At 36.3% G+C, this 20,621-nt stretch overlaps 1 protein-coding gene across 1 annotated transcript in view; it reads left to right on the top strand.

The window, feature by feature from the left end:
* Window positions 1-17,029, top strand: part of LOC142139893 (uncharacterized) — a 63,119-nt gene extending 46,090 nt beyond the window's left edge. The window contains exons 3-5 of the mRNA XM_075197753.1: window positions 15,199-15,915; window positions 16,124-16,136; window positions 16,657-17,029. Coding sequence (XP_075053854.1) covers window positions 15,199-15,915; window positions 16,124-16,136; window positions 16,657-17,029 — 1,103 coding nt within the window. The remainder of the gene's footprint in view (window positions 1-15,198; window positions 15,916-16,123; window positions 16,137-16,656) is intronic.
* The last annotated feature ends 3,592 nt before the right edge of the window (window positions 17,030-20,621 follow it).

Below are 20,621 nucleotides of genomic sequence, written 5' to 3'. Positions count from 1 at the left end.
GGAATTAATTCACAAAAACATTTTTGCAAATTTATATGCCTACAAATTAGCTTGCACATGACAATAAGCAAAACAAAATCACTGTTGAAGCAATTTTTGAAGCAATTCTCTGCAAAGATATATCGCAAATGTTTGTGTTGAACTAAATAATTCATAGTAATTTCATACTGTGTCATTTCAGTCTGTAAGATTTACCAATTAAATACCATTTTTATGTTGAATTTCTTGTTTTTCAACTTCAAGGCTCATGTTATATTGTCCAAATGTTTGTGTGGATTAATTTATGCTGTACAGCATGTTTTTAATGTTCAAACATTGATTTTGTTGGAGGTACCAATAAATATAAGCTACATTTTATCGATAATTAACATTTTTATTCCTGTGAGTGGTTGTGTAGGTAGGGCCCCAGTGAACTGCTTTGCCCAGGGGGCCTATACCTGGTTAAATGCTTTTTCTAGCATTAGAAAATGTTTTAGTAAAAGCATGGATTTTTATGCCAGTCTTGAGGGCCCTTAATAATCAAAAGAAAGAATCAAGGTAAACCTTAGGAATCAAAATTACATTTCGGTGGTTCAATTGAATGGTTAATCCATACAGATCTATAAATCAGACCAAAGAGACAAACATTTTGAAAGAAAACTGGGGCAGTGTGATGCGGTTCCAAAGGAAGGGCTACCCATCTGAAAATTAGGTGTAAGTTTTAATCTGAAAAGGCAGCTACACTATAATTGTGGAGTCTATTAGAACACTGTTATGAATATACATTTGCACCAATTGATCCACCCTAGACATATGTTAAAGTGGAACTGAAAGATTGTATTGCTGGAACCACCACAAGCTCGATTTGTGTTAAATTTTGCGATAACTATACTCATCTCTATTTACTGCTCAATCTTGGCTTTTTTATCCAGTCATGGTATTACTATTTTCTGTTTCCATTTATTTTCATATTATCATTTGATTGCTAATTATATTCTTACAAGATGTAAGACTAAGATGTTGTATAAACCATTTTTTTAAACTTTTACTTCGGATGTAGAAGTCAAGCTTATGGTCATCCATACTTAGAGTACATATAGATACTCAAATTCTTGAAGTTTAGGTTCAATCATATTTGAGCCAGGTCAATTCTATAAAGGTTATCCTAAGAGTATATTTGAAAATCCTGGCATAGTGTCAAAGGCAAGTAAACGTACACCTATTTTGTACAGTTAATTTTTTTTACTTATGGGACAAAGTTTACTTCATTCCATTCCTCTCTAATAATTGCATATAACAAAAAGTAAAGCCCATTTCTAGAATTAAATAAATTTAGTATAATGTACTATTTGTGGATATCATATCAAATACATAAATTATTATAATCAAGTGACCATTATATTATGAATGGTAACTAGACAACACCATAAGAGCTCATCTAGTCATCTATTTGTACTATTACCAAATTTGCCTTTTTGTGTCACATGACTTATGTTAAATGTTAGCAATGCACTATATTTAACTTTTTACCAGCTATTAAAGTCATATCCTCTCAATTATCAAAAGTTCTGCTAAATATGCATAGGTAGGACAGAAAAGTAAGTCAACAGGGCAGAGTCATAGGAAGAAAAATATTCTTTTGTGGTTTCCAATGCTGAAAATTTGAAAAATAAATATTAGTCAAGAATGGCTGCATGCAAAGGTCATGTATGTCACATTTTGAGGAGTGTTGTGCTTCAAAGCAGGTTTCTATACATCAGTGTGTCTGGTGTTCGCTTAAATTAGATATGGCCTCAAGGGCCTTTACCTTCTTAGTAAAGAACAAAGGAGCAAAGCTGGTATTTTGTGTCTTTCATCCATAAACATTTCTCAAATGTTTTGAGTGCACAGGAAGGGTGCAGAAACAAATGAATTATTAAATGCAAATAGTGTGCCCAGAATAATAACTGTGGTAAATGCTATACAGTTGGACTTGAAAAAAATTTCAATAACGACACTAAATAAATGTAACAGAAATAACCATGTCAACAACACAAAGTACTAATTATATAATTTTTTACTAAAACATGCAGTGCGTGAGTGTGGTTTCCAAATGTCACTTGTCATTGTCACTTGGAATTCAACAATCTACTAAAAGAAGTAACCGATGGAGCCCTTTGAGTGAAAAGTGTAAGGGTCAATGTAACCATTTAGCTTGTATTGGACAGGCTGCAGTTTTTTATATAGATAATCTATGTGAGGGCTTTATAACAATTTTAAATAATAAAAACGTGGTATGTATGTAAAAGACAAAATTAAAATAAAACATTTAAATACTTTTCACAGAGCTTTAAGGTTATCTATCATTAAAATGGTGTAGTAGTTCAGTTAAAATAATTTTTTTAGTATTAGATAATTTGAATACAATTCATAAAACCTTTTCATGTGTGGTCACCTTTATGCAGATCAGATAATTTTAGTCATAGCTAGGCTCAAAACAATTTGTGAATTTTAATTAAACAATCTAATCATAAAAGAGCTTTTCACTAAGCACTTTGTGCACAATAATTAGTTACACATTTAAGGGCCTGATTCACGTCTGAACGCAACTTACACGTAAGTTACGTTTTTAAAAGAGCATGAAACATGAGCATAGTTCCGACTGTATTCAAATCCAATCGTATCTTAAAATACTTTTCTATTTCAATCTGGATGTAAGTACACTCTGCATAAACAGTACTTGCCATACAGAACATACTACAGTATAAGCACTTGCATAAGTACAATAAAAGCTCACATCAGAACACATAAAACTTTTATTTGACCAAAAAATAAAGTAACAACTCTTAGTATAACCATTTATTTAAATATTTATTTTCAACTATAAATGTTTTTTGTTTTTTTTGCTAAATAGTTTTTTTAATATTAAGTACAGAAATAAAGATGATTTCAATACGTACTATGCATACAATGCATTTTAATAGTATTTCTTTGTCGCATACAGTTGTTCTGTGAATATGTTATTGGCATGTATATGTCTAATTTTTAGATAAAATATTGTGCCATATCAGTCATCAATATCAATTAGCATTTACACCTGCCTTGTAGTTATGGATTGACTGCATTTGTTGGAACATACTTCTGTACATGTACTATGTTAGTCCGCCCCTTCCTCCCATGTTCGGCCTCTCAAGTCTAAGCCTGTTGGAAGTCTCAGTTACATGCAGACATGAATTGCATGCAATCCAATTCATTGGCATAATGTCTGGTTCTAGGCATGTGCAGAACTACGCTATGCAAACAGATGTACGTCCGAACATGAATCAGGCCATAAATGCTTAAACTTCAGAGCTTGCATGGGGCAAGAATAATTTAATTATGATTTTGAATGATCTTTTAGATCAGAGTACATCGCTTTAGAATAGTGATGGTCAACTTAAAATAGGTGTGCGAGCCTCCAAATTTCAAAGGGGCTGCAGAGAGAAAGGCGAGAGAGCACAGTGCACTCGCTCCTCCTCCGGATATGCCATGTAACCTCTCTGCAGTGTGCAGAAGAGGCCATGTGATGTGGAAGATGACTGCCCACATTCTTCCTCATTCTCTTATTGATAAGCAGAAAACAAGACTGGGATGAGATGGCTAGGGGGCCGCATGTGAAGGCTCAGCTGGCCACCTGTTGCCCACTACTGTAGAACATTGATGTGCCACACTTGCTACTGGAACAATAATAATAAGATCTCACGGAATATGATCACATCACAAATAAAATATGAAAAGCTTAAGACAATATGCAAACATGAGATATTTCCCTGTCTTGTGAACAAAATAGATAGCGACAGCCAAAGTATTTTTTGGTATGCAGAGTGACACGTGGTGGCCACAGTTTATTTTCCTGCTAGCTGCTCAGTTTCCAGAGACCCATCCGTGTGGCCGGGGTAGGTACTTTGAATTGTAGTCATGGTAAACAACGGCTTCTAAATGTGAAGAGCACAAGTAGCCTTGTTTCTGGTGTTTCAGCATCACATTCACTAGTTCAACATGCACATAGTAGGATCATTTTTATGACTAGTCTGAACCTTTGATATTTACGAAACCCTATCTTTAGCTCAAAAACAGCCTAACTAGAAGGTATGTGTTATATTGGCCATTGTTTGTGAATCTGTGTGATTTTGGTCAGCATTTACATATTTGTGTTTGATATGATAATGAGTAGCCTAAATGGAGAGTCTGGGACTCATGTAGCGTTGATTGTTTTGTGTAAAATGTACACGGTCACATAAAATTGCTTCTTTAATGTAGATTTGATCGCATCTTACACTTTGACTCCTTACTCGTGGAGAGCCAGAACCAGTGGGCAAGTATAGCAAATCCATGTTCATGTAAATGTGAATGAGGTAGGTCTGGATGCATATGCATATAAGCCTGACAGATGGTGTATCACTTATAGGTGCTGGAGGGCTGGCGCAACGATACGCAATGATGATGATGACAATTGTCAGATTAGCTAGCTTCTGTTTGGATGATTTCGTCTTGACCCCTCCCATTGATAGTACTTAATTCATTAGTGTGGTTGGTATATTATATGGAGTAACAGTACAAATCGGTTAATATGATGTTAGCCTTTACTACTACTACTAGCATTTCAAGCCACACATATCTCTACGCTATCCCTACACTTTCTCTGCACTTTTGTGGAGCAAAAGTAAACACACTTGTTACTCCTGTCATAAACCTGATGTACATGCTAATGATGTACAGCGAGACGCATTTTGAGATGCTTTCGACTTAGCACATGTACGGAAATGGGCTTTTTATGCGTGCAAGTTTTTCTGCTTATGTTCGAGGTACAAAAATGCGCCTAACTCTACACGAACTCCATCTGTGTCTAAATTTACCCATTTTTTTTTTACCTGTGTGTAAATCAATGCAGTCTGCTTACACTTCCTGCAGGAGTAGGCTGGGCTGGGGGGTATCTGCCTTGGGTTGGGTCACTGGGACACCTGCTTTTTTTTCCCCTTTAAAATGTTCCTAATACGCTGCTGAGTCGAGTCTTGCCCCTGGGCTAAAATTTGCCAGCCAGTCCCTGACTACCTGTATAATTTCATACTGGTCAATGACCAGGTCAATATTGTTATTGTAAAGTAATATCATAACAATAATAGTTGGGCCCGAAGTGTAAAGGATTACAACAACAAAGTTAAAATAACCCATTTTTCTCTTTATTTTCTGAAAAACAACTATACATACAAAGTATTTTCTTTAAGTTCTGAGACCTTTTAAAAATATTTTGTACAAAAAGGAGATAGTTATTGCACTAGGAATGGAACCTTCCTCATTCTTCCATAATTACAATTATATACCAAATGAAACCTAGAGGGGGTGCTCTTCTAATATAGAACCTAACATATAGACAGAAGACCGAAGTACGGTCTAAGTATACAAGTAGAAGGCACTCCAGTTCACTAATGATCAATAAGAAAATTGTAGATACAATATCCAAAACTTGATAACTATTGAGATTCCTATCATTGGGCAAAATAAGCCTTTATTATAAGCATCACATATAGGCGAAATATTAAAAACAATAAAGTGATGAAAAAGATGAAAGTAAAGTAAATTAAAAACTGATAAACAGACCTTTGAATGTATTAGCTGATAGATGATATATTATAAGGGAAAGTGAGGCATCAGATTGTTGAGTATTGTAATGAACTACAATTTAATATACTCCAATGTATAATCTGTTTGTATATGTCTCAACAAAATTCATAATCCTATTGGTTGCTCAAATATAATAGGAGCCAGAGACTGCCTCTTTAGGAGCATGTATCAAGATTATTAAAAGCAGGGACAAAATAATATGTGTATTTTTCACAATAGTGAAGTTAAGCATGCCAGAAATAATTCATATATCGATTAGCATGTCATATACATGAGATCTAGATTTTAGTATCCTATCAATATTCATGTAAATATTAATATATATGCATACACAGGGCTATACACACGATTTAGTCCTGTGATTAGTTATACCCAATTATACTAATAATAGTCCAAGCTCAATTATGGGTCTAATGTATGTTGGTAATAATGTTATAGTGCCATATCTATATTGCCCAGTAATTTCATAGGTCTTATACTAATATGGCAATTTTCTATTGTGAATCAATATATGTGCATGTCCTCCATGCTTTCATAAATAAATTGCCCTCTTGTTGCTGACATATAACTCAAGTTACACTCATCTACTACTGAGAGCCGCGGCTAAACAGCCGTTATGTGTATTAGTGATATTCTTATAGTACCACATCCATGTTGCCCAGTAACATCGTAGATCTTGTATTAGTATAGCAGTTTTCTATTGTGAATTAGTTAGTCTACATGTTCCTCAGGTTTTTACAAATAAGTTGCCCTCTTATTACTAATATATGGCTCGAATGACATCTGTCTATTACTGTTATCGGCTAATACTTCTGGGTCTGTGACATCACAACTGATGTCATCATGCCCAATGTACGGTTCGTCTTAAGCTTTTTCAAAGGGTGACATGATCGTTGGTTATGGATACCTTTTATGTAATTGATAGCCAATCAGACTGTGAATTTTAAGATGGACAGCTGGATAATCCAATTGAATTTTAAAATTATAAAGTAAATTCTTAGCTCCTTTTATCATATTACATACATTGTTCTATTTATTTTTCATTTGCTCTGTTTACATTTACTTTGCCTTCATAACATTAAAATTATTTTTTCTTCCAAACAAAACAAAGTTTAATTGAAATTTAAGTATCATATGACAAACAGTGATCATATCATGCTCAAGAAAGTTAAAGACTATGACATAACCATCCCACCTCTGAAGCCTGTCAATCATATAAAACTTGGATCAGACATGTAGTGAGACTAGATTAAGTAGAACTAATCAAAGTACAGTGTCCTAGTGGTTAGCACTTCTGCCTCACAGCACTGGGGTCATGAGTTTGATTCCCGACCATGGCCTTACCTGTGTGGAGTTTGTATGTTCTTCCTGTGTTTGCGTGGGTTTTCTCCGGGTACTCTGGTTTCCTCCCACACTCCAAAAACATACTGGTAGGTTAATTGGCTTCTAAAAAAGACCCTAGTCTTTCCCTCTTTGTCTGTTTGTCTCCCTCTCTGTCTGTCTGTCTGTGAGTGTGTATCTATATTAGGGAATTTAGACTGTAAGCTCCAGTGGGGCAGGGACTGATGTGAATGAGTTCTCTGTACAGCGCTGCGGAATTAGTGGCGCTATATAAATAGATGATGATGATGAAAGTAAACAAAACAGCCATCCTGCATAAACAGTGTATAAACAGTGCTTTACACGTTACTAGAGAGTAAACTTTATGGATCTACATTATGGAGGGTTTTGAGGAGATGAACATTCACCATTCTGTTAATCAAGATGAGGAAGAGTTTGTGTTAAACTTTGGTCAGGGCTGGGCATCACCTCTAAATCAGAATTAATAATAAGACTTAAAACAATTCTTGATCCACTGCATTCTAAAGATTTTTGCATATGAACAACTTCTAATCCTTCATCATCATCATCATCATCATCATCATTATTTATTTATATAATGCAAGTTAATTTCGTCGAGCTTTACAATTGGGAACAAACAATAATAAAATAATACCGGTTAATGCATACAGACAGAGAGGTAAGAGGGCCCTGCTTACAAGCTTACACTCTATGAATCCTACAATCCTTCTAATTGATATGTAACAAATCCCCTCCAAAATGCCAATGTGTTGCTTTGTTAAATTCCTACTTATCACGCATTCAACCCTCTTCTTACTGATGCCATTGTTCTCGTTGATTATTTTAATTTATTAATTAGTGAGACCTAGTGCAGTTATAATTCCAGACAATTGGCATGTTTAATGGTTATGAAGCTACAAATGCTTCCACTTCTTTGAGCTCTGGCATTCAACTGAAGTCCATAGAAGACAGTGCACATGCATTGTACAATCAAATGCACAGGTTGCTTGGAATTACACAGGGCTGGAACACTGTACCTAATACATTTAAATGAACAGTTGTCATGACAAAGAAGATAGCGGCAGCATTTGTGGGTGCATACGCTGGGGGCGATAGATAAAAATGCAACTCTGGAAAACTTTGAAGGGGATATCAATGATGGTATCATTCCAGGTCTGTAAACAGCCCTGCAACTTTCAAAGTGGACTACTGAAAGGAATCTGTCAATCATCTGTGGGACCCTCCACAGAACTAAGAAGTTGTGTGTGTGGTGTTGTGATGGCCCGGGCTCAGATTTTTCAATAGAATCTAGAGACCACTTAATACACCAATGCGTAACAATAGCTGGTTGATGTGAGGATCCCGTCAAACTACCTCAGAACAATTGCAATGTTAGTTGAGGTATGTACATCCAACTTGTTCTTTTATGTTTTACTGTAGTACTAAATATTTTTATATTCATTTGCTTTGCCCTTTTGCTATCAATTTCCAATAAAAAAGTACATTTCAGATAGCACATACATTCTAAATACACAATAATGTACATTGAATTATTTGCTTAATATGCTTGTTATATTATAAGACAGTAAGACGTTTGCTATGCATCATCAGTGTAAAACATAGAAGAGGGTTCCAGTTATGTTCGAGGTCCCTCTTGTAACATTAATGGCTACTGTGCTTCTGATTTAGACTATTTACTGCATAGTCATGTTCTGATGCCAGTACTTGGTGGTAGGTGGCTGCGAGAACTGGAAAGCATTGGGCAAATACAGTCATTTGAAGAAGGTAGGCAGGATATACTTTGTGCCATGAATGAAACCATCTCTGTGGTGGTCTAGAGTATTGTTATAGAACTGGAGCATCTATATGTCCTCTTTGGTACACGGAACAAAGTAACTAAGTGCTGAGAGATGGTCTGGCACCCATTTATTGTGTCAAATGTAACTGTGCTGTGCTGCTATGTCTGTGTCAGGCCATACACCACTTATATTTGTTACTAAACATACATGTGTAGTGGGTTTTGTCCAGTGAACTCTCCACTGTGTCTCGAATGAAACTAATTAACTTAGTACTGGGTGGCGAGTATGACTACTTACAGAAGTCAGTACATCAAATTATGTACCTACACCGACACGTACACAAATCAATTTAGATGAGAATTGTGTGCCCCTAAAAAATTAAACTTCAGGCTTAAACTTCAGACTTAAGCTGACTACACATGCACAGATTTTAGTCATTTTATTTTTACTGAATCAAAAAATGACCAAATACATACATCAATCTGATTTATATGTTTTGCATAGTGTGCTGAAGTTTAACTGCATTGACTCAACACACATGTAAGTATGAATTTTTCATATAGAACATATATGCAGATGCAAATCTCTACCATATCATAAATTACTTATAATATTTCAACATTTGTAAATTACATCATAATTACTGACCTCATTATCTATTGAGGATACCAGACAATACCCCTAAAAGCATATGATAGCACTTGAGTCTCTACTGCATATGAGTGTCAGTTCTATAAATGGCATGTTTTACAACAGGAATAAAAAAACCTGCTTCTAATTAAGTGACAAGTGAAAAGTAATAAAGGCCACTTGTGACCTCACTCTATAGAGAACAGTAAGAGTGATTGATTCATTCCTAATTCCATGTTGAATTATGGGTGTGAACTTGCATTTCATGGTCAACTGAGATAAATGAAAAAACTATGTGTAAAAGAAAACAAAATGGATAAATGTATTCTAAAATAGAAATATACGCATTCCTTTTCACACATCTGTTATCAGTGGAAGTAATTCTGTTTTTGTTTGGTAAACCAGCCCCTACGTGATGATTGGTCAGATGATCATGTCTATTGTAAACAAAAAGGTTTAATTCCAAACTCCATGAGTACGGAGAGAAAGGGACAAAGTCATACACAAAGCAAGTGAATTGGATACAACGAGGCTGAGGTAAGACTCACAATATCAACACTATACTGAAAATAGTGGCGGTAAAATCAGATGTTATTGCATGAATATGTTTTATGTTAAAGCAAACAAAAACAGGTACCAATGTAGAATAAAATTTAAATTCAATAGAACCTTACCACAGTAGTGAGGTACATATTATCATCATTATTATTATTATTATATTATTATTATTATTATTATTGTATAATTTGACAATTTATGCAGTGCTATCAAAAAGGGGCAAATACATTTATATCGGAATGAGGGCCCTGCATTTCAGAGTGTACAATCCAAAGGGATGAAAAGAACATGAGAAACAGAATATGTACTGTACCAATTTATTCAAATTTATTTTTTCCAGGTACTTTTTCGCTCAGAATAAAACATGAATACGTTGTTCTGGTTTTCTTTCCTGGCTTTCTGTTTTGGAGCTGCCCGCACCGATAGTAAGTAAGATTAACTCAACAGCAATATACTTTCTTAGATTATATTATTTTCACACAATTTATAGTTAGGAGGCAATACAGCCAAATGTTGTCAATTTGCACCTGGGCAAACCATGTTGAGATGCAAGGGGTGCAAATACTAGGCAGCTTTATTTTTATTTTTACACTGCAATTTAGGGTGTAGCTAGGATGCTTCCCCCTTTCAACTCAAAATTTGTTCACCTATCTTATATTTGCCCCCTTCCCCTGCGGGGCAATATGGTTTTGCAGAGGTGCAAAATTGCACCATCAGACTGGATTTGCTACTAACTTTAAATGAGAGCCAACAAATGTAAACTGCATATGCAAAATAAACTCCAGTCCATTTTTGTAACCCATAGGGTAAAGCCACCAAATGTTCCCAGTTTACAGGAACAGTCAAAGGTTTTAAAGATTTGCCCATGGAAATGACTCCACTTTTCAAAGTTAACCAACTGCACAATAACATTTCCTTTTTTGCCTGCATATTGAATTTAGTTCTTACCATCTCTTCTTATTCCTCAGGTCTTATGAATCAATATATAATGAATAGGAGTATTTAAAAAAAAAAAATCTCATATTCTAATTTTATAAACTTTTCATGGTTGTGTAACTGGTGATGTAGTGCTCCAAGGCCCGCCTAGGCCCGAGACAGTATCATGCTTACATCCACCGACTGAAAGCAAAGTGTCACTGGAAATTATGGGCTGCGTACGAAAATCTGCGTTATTGCGATACCGTATTACCGGCAGTAGTGCGCATTTTCCGCTGTAACGCGCGTTACCGCGGATCGGATCGGAATTGAATATGCCCCTTAATATACAATTTTTACGCACATTAGCACATACTACCTAATTATGCCCAGATTACACTAGATTTAATATTGCTGAACACCAGTAAAACTACTTGAGTCTCCTCCAAATGAATATAAAAATAATTTAGAAATTAAACAAATCAAACTCTGTCATCTGTGGAGCTTAAATTGGTAACTTCCACTATTGGTTTCTTGTTGCAAAGAAATTGCACTCATAGGGTCTAATTTTGAATTAGGAGCAAAGCAAAGAGAAGGAGCAACTTTGCACCTGGACAAACCATGTTACAGTGCACGGGGTACAAATTGACTTTTTTTTTTACATGCAAGGAAAATACTGGCTGTTTTTTCATGTAGCTCACAAATACTTGATAGGTTTATTTTTACACTGAAATTAAAGCTGACCTATGACATGCTGTATCCCAGCTATAAATCTGTCCCCACGTTTTAATTTTACCCCCCCCCGCTCTAAGGCAACATGGTTTTGCCAAGGTGCAGATTTGCTCTTTTTCTTTGCTTTGCTCCTAATTTAAAATCATGCCCATAGGGGGGAATTCAATTAGCCACGTTACTGCCGAAAGTAACGCAGCCTGTGCACTATTACCGATCTTACAGTAATAGTGCGCATAATTACCATTAGTACAGTAATTTGCACGCTGGCTGGGTTAAATTTACCGTATTAACGGTAATACACTTACTGCTTCGGTATTCTGAGGGGAATTGAATATCCCCCATAATTTATTGACAAAGTGAGCAAGAATAGAGAGTGAGAAGAGGTTACAGTTTCAAAGACCTTATAATGTATCCTCCCTATAGAAAATAGTCACAGTATATGAAAAACACAAAAAAACTTCACATATATTACATTTAAGATCCCTGTTTTCGTTTATCTCTTTAACTTTTCCAACATTTACTTTCTTAAAGGTTCAAAACATTTAAAAAGAAAGCTGCTTTATTTTAAATTGTTAACAATATATATTTAAGGGGTCCTGTAGCATTAGAGATTATGTTTGTAATTGCATTTACATTTACTAGGAAGCTGGTTGCAAGCTATAATTCTCAGCTACTTCAAACAGAAAGGTTGATTTACTAAGGGATGTACATTTCTGACAGCTTGTTGGATCTGTGTTCACTCTGACAGGAGAGAATTACACATACTTGACAACTCTCCCGGAAAGTCCGGGAGACTCCCGAAATTCGGGTCAGTCTCCCGGGCGAGCTGGCATTTCTCCCGGATCCTGGATATCACTTCGTCGGTGAATTACGCCTTTTGGAGGGCGGGAGGGGGCGGGGCGAGGCCAATCGCGTCATTTTGGCATCAAAATGACGCGATTGGCCTTGCCCCGCCCCTTCCCTCCCTCCAGTCACGCCCCCTCTCCCGGAAACTTGTTCTCGGGAGTTGGCAAGTATGAAATTACAAAATGCATGTGCAACTTTTTACATTTCTCTGAACCTGATTGGGCAGATGGAGAAAAGCAAAGAACCAACATTCGGTACATCATCTTCTCAAAGAAGCCCTCTGTCTGTGCTGTGCAGGAAATATTTTGTGAAAATTAGAGAGATACAATCTCCCTTGATCACCTATTTATCAGTATGCATCAACTTACTATAAAAATATGGCTTGGCATCTGAGTGAACACAGTTGTTCAGCGATACTGGCTGGTAGTACTCTTACTGCTTCACAAGTTAGTCCACATGCGCAGTGGAATAAGTCCTGACTCGGCTTTCAGATCCACTTTTGTAAAAAGAAGCTAAAAATAAAAAATAAAATGTTTAAGAATGTTTAAAAAGTTGACAAAAAAATGAATGCACACATTTTATTTGAAAAATGAGTTATCACTGCTATCACCATCCTGAGATGGCGATAACAATATGAGGATTTTAGCAGAACATGTACCACTACAATCTTTCTTAAATAGACCTCCCTGTGCTTTGCATTGGGAAACGTTCCCTGGAAAAACCTTGCAAAACTCTTCGCTGACGGTATCTCCTTGATAGATTGGTGTTTTTGCCTTTTAGTAAGTAGAATACCATATGCCCTTAAAACATTAATATTTGAGAATGCTACTAGTAGCTCTTCTGGAGGAGGCAGCTTGTATATTGAGTTTAGTGATGTTTTTTTTTTTTTACTATGCTCTGTTGATGGTACTTATGGAACTAATCTATACCATTTTGAGTCAGATAATATAAACTTTTAAGCAAGTGCTAATTTGTCTTATTGTTTTATTTTAAACATTTTAAGGGTCAGTACAGAGAACTTTCATGGGAACTTGTTACCCCAAGAACTATACACAGGGCACGCAGTAACCACCTTAAGGTTAGAGGAGAGGAAGTTTCACAACCAGCAAAGGAAGGGGTTCTTTACAGTAAGGGCAGTCAAGATATGGAATTCATTGCCAAAGAAGGTTGTGATTGCAGATTCAATAGATATGTTTAAGAAAAGGTTAGACAATTTTTTGCGGAAAAGTGTATCCAGGGATATGACCGTTAATTAAAATGAAGGATAGTAGGGAATATAGGGAAAAAAACAGGACTGCAATATTGGGTCTGGAGGGATTTTTCCCGATTGAAAGAGATTGGCGGTTGCTTAATCTGGATCAATTTCAAATATATGAAAGGGGTCGCAGGAGATCTGAAATAGGTTGAATTAACTAATTAATTATCTTACTATGTAACTTAAAAGGGGTTGTACACATCTGTCAACATTTCCCACTAGAAAATTAAAACAAAATAGACACACATCTGATCTGCCTAAAACACTCTCATTTCGGCCAATGCCAACTCTTTTCTAGTTGTTCACAACCATTTTGACAATTGAACAGGAGCTTTTCTGTGAAAACTGGGACTGTTGTAAGTTATGTATATCTTTGTACAATCCCTGCTTTCCAATTACACCTCATCCATGTACCTCTGCATTGGGTGTACTCACCTGGCGTATAACTATTTATTTTGTATGCAAGGATATTCCAGTTTGTATTTTAAAGAGACCTCTGGAAGCTGGGAAATTAATGTCTAGTTCTACATTTGCCCATTATTTTTTTAAAGTAATCATCCACCGACCCCTACTTCAATTGTGGGGCCCCACCCCTGGAAACCCCTTTCTGTGTCCTGTTGAAAGTAAGTGAAGGGCCTGATCCCCAAGTAGGCGGAAGCAGAGCCCCTGTCAGTTCTGCCTATTGACATATCATGTAGGTTCTTGCCACCTATGTTCAAAGTCCCAGTGACAATAGTTATGACGATGGAACTTTCAAAGGTTGTTTCATTACAGGCTTATTTACAAAACAAATTCACATTTTCTACTAATCATATATAAAATACATTTAATTATTATTAATTGTACCAAGTAGCTTTATCTCTAATTATATTTTTCAGAACAATAATATGCTTTACTTATACAGTCATGGAACAACTCTAATGTTATTGCACATTTATATTAGATGCAGGACTGATAATATTCTTATTATCTTATATCTTCATTCTGATTCTCTTTCTCTCTCCTGTTATCTTGTGGTATACTGATTTGGACAAACAGCTGAATCTGTCATGTGCTCAAAGAACATCCTTGTTCTGGTTGTCTGATGGTGCCGCACATGCACCTATATGCTTCATCAATTGACTGTATTTCCATCCTGACAGTTTGATACCAATGTTGTTGTTTTATTTGAGATTGGACATACATGCTGTATGTTGCTTTAGTTTGAACTATGCCAAATTGGCCAACATTATCTGTGTGGGCACCTTTAGCCAGTATATCCTACAAATTTGTAATAAGCTAATACTTTGTTAGAAAGATAGTGCTTGCCTAAGCCAGTCCCTTGATCCTGATTTATTGAGGTCACAATATGTGGTCTAGAATCTCAGCACTGCTTTACAAGATAAAATCTGAAGTCCAATGTTACTTTGTAAGTGGGCCCTGTTGGTCAATGGTTTGCTCTATAAATATAGGCTCCACTATAATTTTCTATAACAGATGTATTTTTTTTTCCATTTAACACAGATGCCTTATCTTGTGCTTCCTGCCATGCTACTGCAGGCCTATGTACCCTGCAAAAAGGCTATGTAACATGCAGCTGTATTTCTGGCTATGTTGGAAATGGAGTAAACTGCACTTCAATTGCCTCGTGCACTACAGCAACCTGCTGCTCCCAGGGCTATTACTGGGATAATAGAGCAGGTTATAAGATCTGTACAGATATCAATGAATGTGCTGATGCAACATTGAACAAGTGCGTCCCTTCATCCACTTGTGCAAACAAGAATGGTATTTATCTATGTGGCAATACCAGAAACATTGCATGCAGCAGTAGTTCATGTCCCTTTGACCAAGATTGTCTGACTGTTGGAGGTGTTGTACAATGTGCAGACCCATGTTTAAGTTACCAGCTACTAAATGGAACCAGTAGATTGTCTAATATTACTTCTACCGGTGTATTCACCACTGACCGATACAACTTTGGCTGGTTTCGTTACAATGGAACTGTCGGTTTAAGGATGCAGGAGGGTTGCGTTGGTTCCGTAAAATGTGGATCAGCTGAACCCTTTACTCTGAATAGCAGCCATCCAGCTATTGGACAAGGAGTGGTGCTCATGCCTCTCTTAGCCAACTCAGTATCTGGATGCACAGCTTCAGGAACCATCCCTGTGAAAGCTTGCGCTGGAGGATACTACGTCTATAAGTTTTCTGGAAGCTTAGTGTCTGAAGTTTATTGCACAGGTAAGTGGAATCATTGCATTTGTTTGAATCATTATCAAATGGGATATATGGTCTCTAGTGATCCTAATTGGAGAATAGAGACCACATATACATAAAGGGAAAAAAAATATATTGATAATTATTTGTGGCTATCCATTTATCATAAATGAAAATGCTAAAATGACTAAAGGATAATCTAGACAAATCGAAAATATTTTGTTTATGTCAGCTTCAAAAGAATTGTAATTGGTAGGGAGAAAATTAAGCAGGATACATTTCTTTAGGTATTATAGTACAATGTAATTTTTGATTCTGGACTTATCAATGCAAAATACTGATATGTTAGTTCCTTGTATAGATTAGCCCCCCATACAACAGTAATAGCACATAGCCCATAAGGTCTTTCTGACGAGAATAATTCATAATAAACACATATTTTTAAATTACATGTTTGATTTCCATGCTATGAAAAACAAAAATCTTTATTTATATTTCTCATGTTATGTAGGAGAAATGAAATGTTGAGTTTGTATGTCCTTGATGCTGTTCAAACTATTTTTTGTTTGCACTCTCTTCATTATTGTAAAGTTGGATATTATAGCCCTAACGTGGACATTTTGTGTTTCACGTTAAATTATACATTAAAAGTCATCAAATAATATAAATAATTACGCTAATCTTTAAAGCTATTTCTAGTATGATTATCATTTTTACTTAGTATCAGACTCATTAATAATATTATGATTTGTGTCTCTCTTTCAGATCCCCTAGATTTTGTTGTTCCAACTCTACCCCCCACCACAGTTACTACTACTACAACAACTCCACCTACTACTACCACTACACCAACCACTACCACTCCAACCACTACGACTCCAACAACAACCACACCAACCACTACCACTCCAACCACTACCACTCCAACCACTACATCTCCAACAACAACCACACCAACCACTACGACTCCAACCACTACGACTCCAACAACAACCACTCCAATCACTACCACACCAACTACAACTACTCCAACTACCACCACACCAACAACTACTACACCAACAACTACAACTCCAACCACAACAATGCCAACAACTACAACCCCAACAACACCAGTGCCAACTACCACTCAGCCTGAACATAAATTTACTGTGACCACACTGAGATGCAGCAGCATAGTGAGTGTCACATCCACAACTGAAACATTGAATGGCACAGATGTAACAAGTTTAGAGCTAAATGAGACTACCACTGTCTACATTGAAGTGAAGACCATCAGTCCCACCATTGTCAAAACTAATGTTAACAATTCAGTCACACCATTTTACTCCAGAATAACAATTGGAACCTCTAATCCTGAGTCATTTACTGACATATCTGTACCTCAAGTTACAGGCAATGAAACAATAGTTCCAAATCAACAGCTTTTCCAGCCTAATCTGTATAGCAGTTTACCTGCTCAAACCAATACTATCACTGAGACCTTTACAATCAATAATGCTAATGTTACTAAGACCACTACAAAAACAACCACTACAATAGAAGAGATCATTGTGATAGGAGATATCAATGTGATAGGGCCACCACTTGTCTAAATCACTGTAATAATTATTTAAATATATTATGTTGGAAAGAGGAAATTTTAACATTTCTAAAATGTCCAATCATCATTCACAACCACACATTTTCTGGTGTGGTACATTAACCAACAATGCTTCATTTACACAAGTATAATACCTGCCCAATCTCTCCCAGTATAATCATATCTGTCATCCCCTACTCTCATTTGTGCTGGTTCAATCATAATATTAATTTATTAATCAGTGAGTGGCATCAGGGGCTGGCTTGCAAATTTTACCCCAGGGGGAGGAGACTTGGTTTAGCAGCCTATTAGAAAACAATGTAGGTTCCTCCTAGCCCAGCCAGCCCCTGAGTGGCATGTGCTATTATGTAGATCACTGTAGTGGTTTGTAGTTCATTTGTGCAGGAAATGTTCTTTGGGACTGATGGCTACTAGCTAGACTGTTGTATACTTTATGCTCTTTGACACTTTGCAACTCTTTTTGTTAAGGAATAAGTATGTAATCAAATAAATATATATTGCTCAGATACTTATGCTTCTGTTATTGAATTATAAACATATAATGCTTTCTATATGCTTTAAATAAATTTACTGGAAACTAGAATAGCAAATATTTATTGCATATATCCCAAGTTCTTTATAAAGTTGCCTACTCTCAATTAATTTATATGATACTGTTTAGCTACTTCCTTATATTATTGGGTTATCAGCTATACTTTGTAGAATGTTGGCTATTTTTCATTTCAGAAATAACATTGTTTTTTGTTCTGCTGTAAAATAATTTTTTTACAAAATAAGGTGTAAAAGTGGAGCAGTATTGTCATTGACATTTATTTATAAAGCGCCAGCATCTGTAGCACTTTACAATTGGAGCAGTAAACAAAAATTGCTTGCTATAATGCTCCACATGTCTAAAAACTGAAAAGATTATTTTTCAAAATGTCCCTTTATACAGTTTATACTTTGTCTACAACAAGTCTGACTTGTGCCCCAGCAGCACTAGTTTTAATTGTACAAGTGCAACTTTTCTTTCTTAAATCGCTCACCATTAACCCACCTTATGACATAATTACCTAATGTTCTTAAATTGCATGTTGCAAGTGATAAGATATTAACATTTGTGGTGCTTCCAGCATTATAAATATGATAAGGTTCTGAAATGTGCATCACTGTGTGTGATTCCAAAACAGAAGATACCTCTCTGCACTGAAAATATGTGTGTGATTTTTTTCAGTATTCCCCACAGTTGAAACGTACACATCATTGAATGAAATTATACATTATTAGATGCAGTTGTACTAGAAACTAAAGGGCCTCTTTATTACACTTATCATGGTGATAGCAGAAGTCCCATTCATTTCTAATAGATCTGCGCTGAAAAAATTATTTTATTTATTTCAGTTCTCTCTTTCTGATTGGAGAGCTATAGACAAGGAAAAATAAAAAGGCACATGGATGAAATGCAGGTTTTTATTATTGTTAGACGTTAAGCACGGGCCAGGTAGTTAGTGAACTGAATAATCACAATCCCAATCAGTAGAGTATGAACTAGTTTAACCAGAATCTGTGTTCCTGCTATGCACTTTTGGAACTTACCCGCTTTGAGAGACTATGTGGAAAACATATCCAGTATCCATACTGAAACCCTGACCTAGTTAAAGTACACACAGAAATAAAATATTAAAGACATGTAAAATATATCTTGTGCATGCAGTTATGAATACAAAAAGCACTTATAAAAAATTATACATAAAATTGTGAATTAATATAACTGAAAAAATATAAGGCACATTAAAATAATCAAAAATGAAAATGCCAAATGTCTTAAAAACAAGGGGCCTGATTTATCAAGGGATGCATACGGAGTGCAATGTGCATTTGTTTTAGAACGCATGTAAAAGGGTTCTGCGCACACCCGAATTCAATAAGGAGCGGATCTGAAGATGTGTTGCTAGATGAATATGGCAGTAAAATCACTTCAGTCACGGAAACATTGGTGTACATACCACGGCTTTTTTTGCCCTGACAGCTAATCCACTGGCACACGTATGTTTGAGCGCTCTGTGTAATTTTGTATTGCAAATTGACAGTGGACCACATGTAAATATAAATAAAAATTCTTAACCAAACCTAGTGCTGCCAACCTAGGGTGGTGCTAGCAAAATTGTGGGGCAAGAAGGTGTGGGAGTTTTAGCATTACCACCATTAGGCTTTGTCAGCATGGGCTGGCGGCACTAGAGCAGGGAAAACCGCAGCGTGGGGTTCACCTGCCAAGATGCCAAATCAGCACAAGCCACTCAGCATGGGGCTGGATTCCCCAGGGAGAGTGCGTCTGTAAGAAAATTGTGCACCCTAGGTTTACCCAGCCCTGTGCGGCAAGCACTAGGGCCCTTCCCACCCCCCGGGCGATGGGTGTGGAGTAATAAAAAAAGATTTAATAATAATAAACCAATTTGTTCCTGGTGCACTACAGTTCTCAACATGGCCAGGCTGCTACTAAGTGTCTGGGAATGCTAGTGCTTGTAGTACTACAAGCACCAACCTACCCATGACTGTCAGGGCATGCTGACAATTGGGGAACCACACGTTCCAGAATGCCCTGGCATCCAGGGCGCACTGGGACCTGTAGTACACCAAGAGAATATGTAAATAAAACACATGTATTATTTTTCAAAACTTACTTATAATAATAATTTAACAAAATAAAAGTCCTTATTTTAATAAAATGTTATCATTAATGTAAGATATATCTCTATATTTAAAACAAAAAACAAAACCCTGGGGTAGAGGGATTGGACTTAGGAATGGGATAATGTGGATACGGTTCTGGAAACTGGGACTGGGAGTGTGTTAATTGGTACTGGAATGTACCAAAGAGGTAGGTGGAATACATGTAACATTTTGAACTCTTAGTACATTGATAAAACATAGCTCTATGGTTCTTCTTTTTTCACACATTTTCCAATCTCAGCTGAGTTCAGAAGTGGTACATTAAGTGCAACTCTCTGCAAATGTTCACGGTATGCTGAACACAGTAGTAGTCAGAGGACTACTAGTTTTTGGAGATTAGAAAGGAGGGGGGTTTGCTTGGCAACAAACACTTATTAGGCCCATGATGTCAGACAACTGCGGAATGTCCAAGTTTCCC

Source organism: Mixophyes fleayi, chromosome 2 (genome assembly GCF_038048845.1).
Source record: "Mixophyes fleayi isolate aMixFle1 chromosome 2, aMixFle1.hap1, whole genome shotgun sequence".
In the NCBI taxonomy this organism is placed as follows: Eukaryota; Metazoa; Chordata; class Amphibia; order Anura; family Limnodynastidae; genus Mixophyes; species Mixophyes fleayi.
Note: the sequence above shows the minus strand (reverse complement) of the source record. Positions and strands in the feature narration are given on the sequence as shown.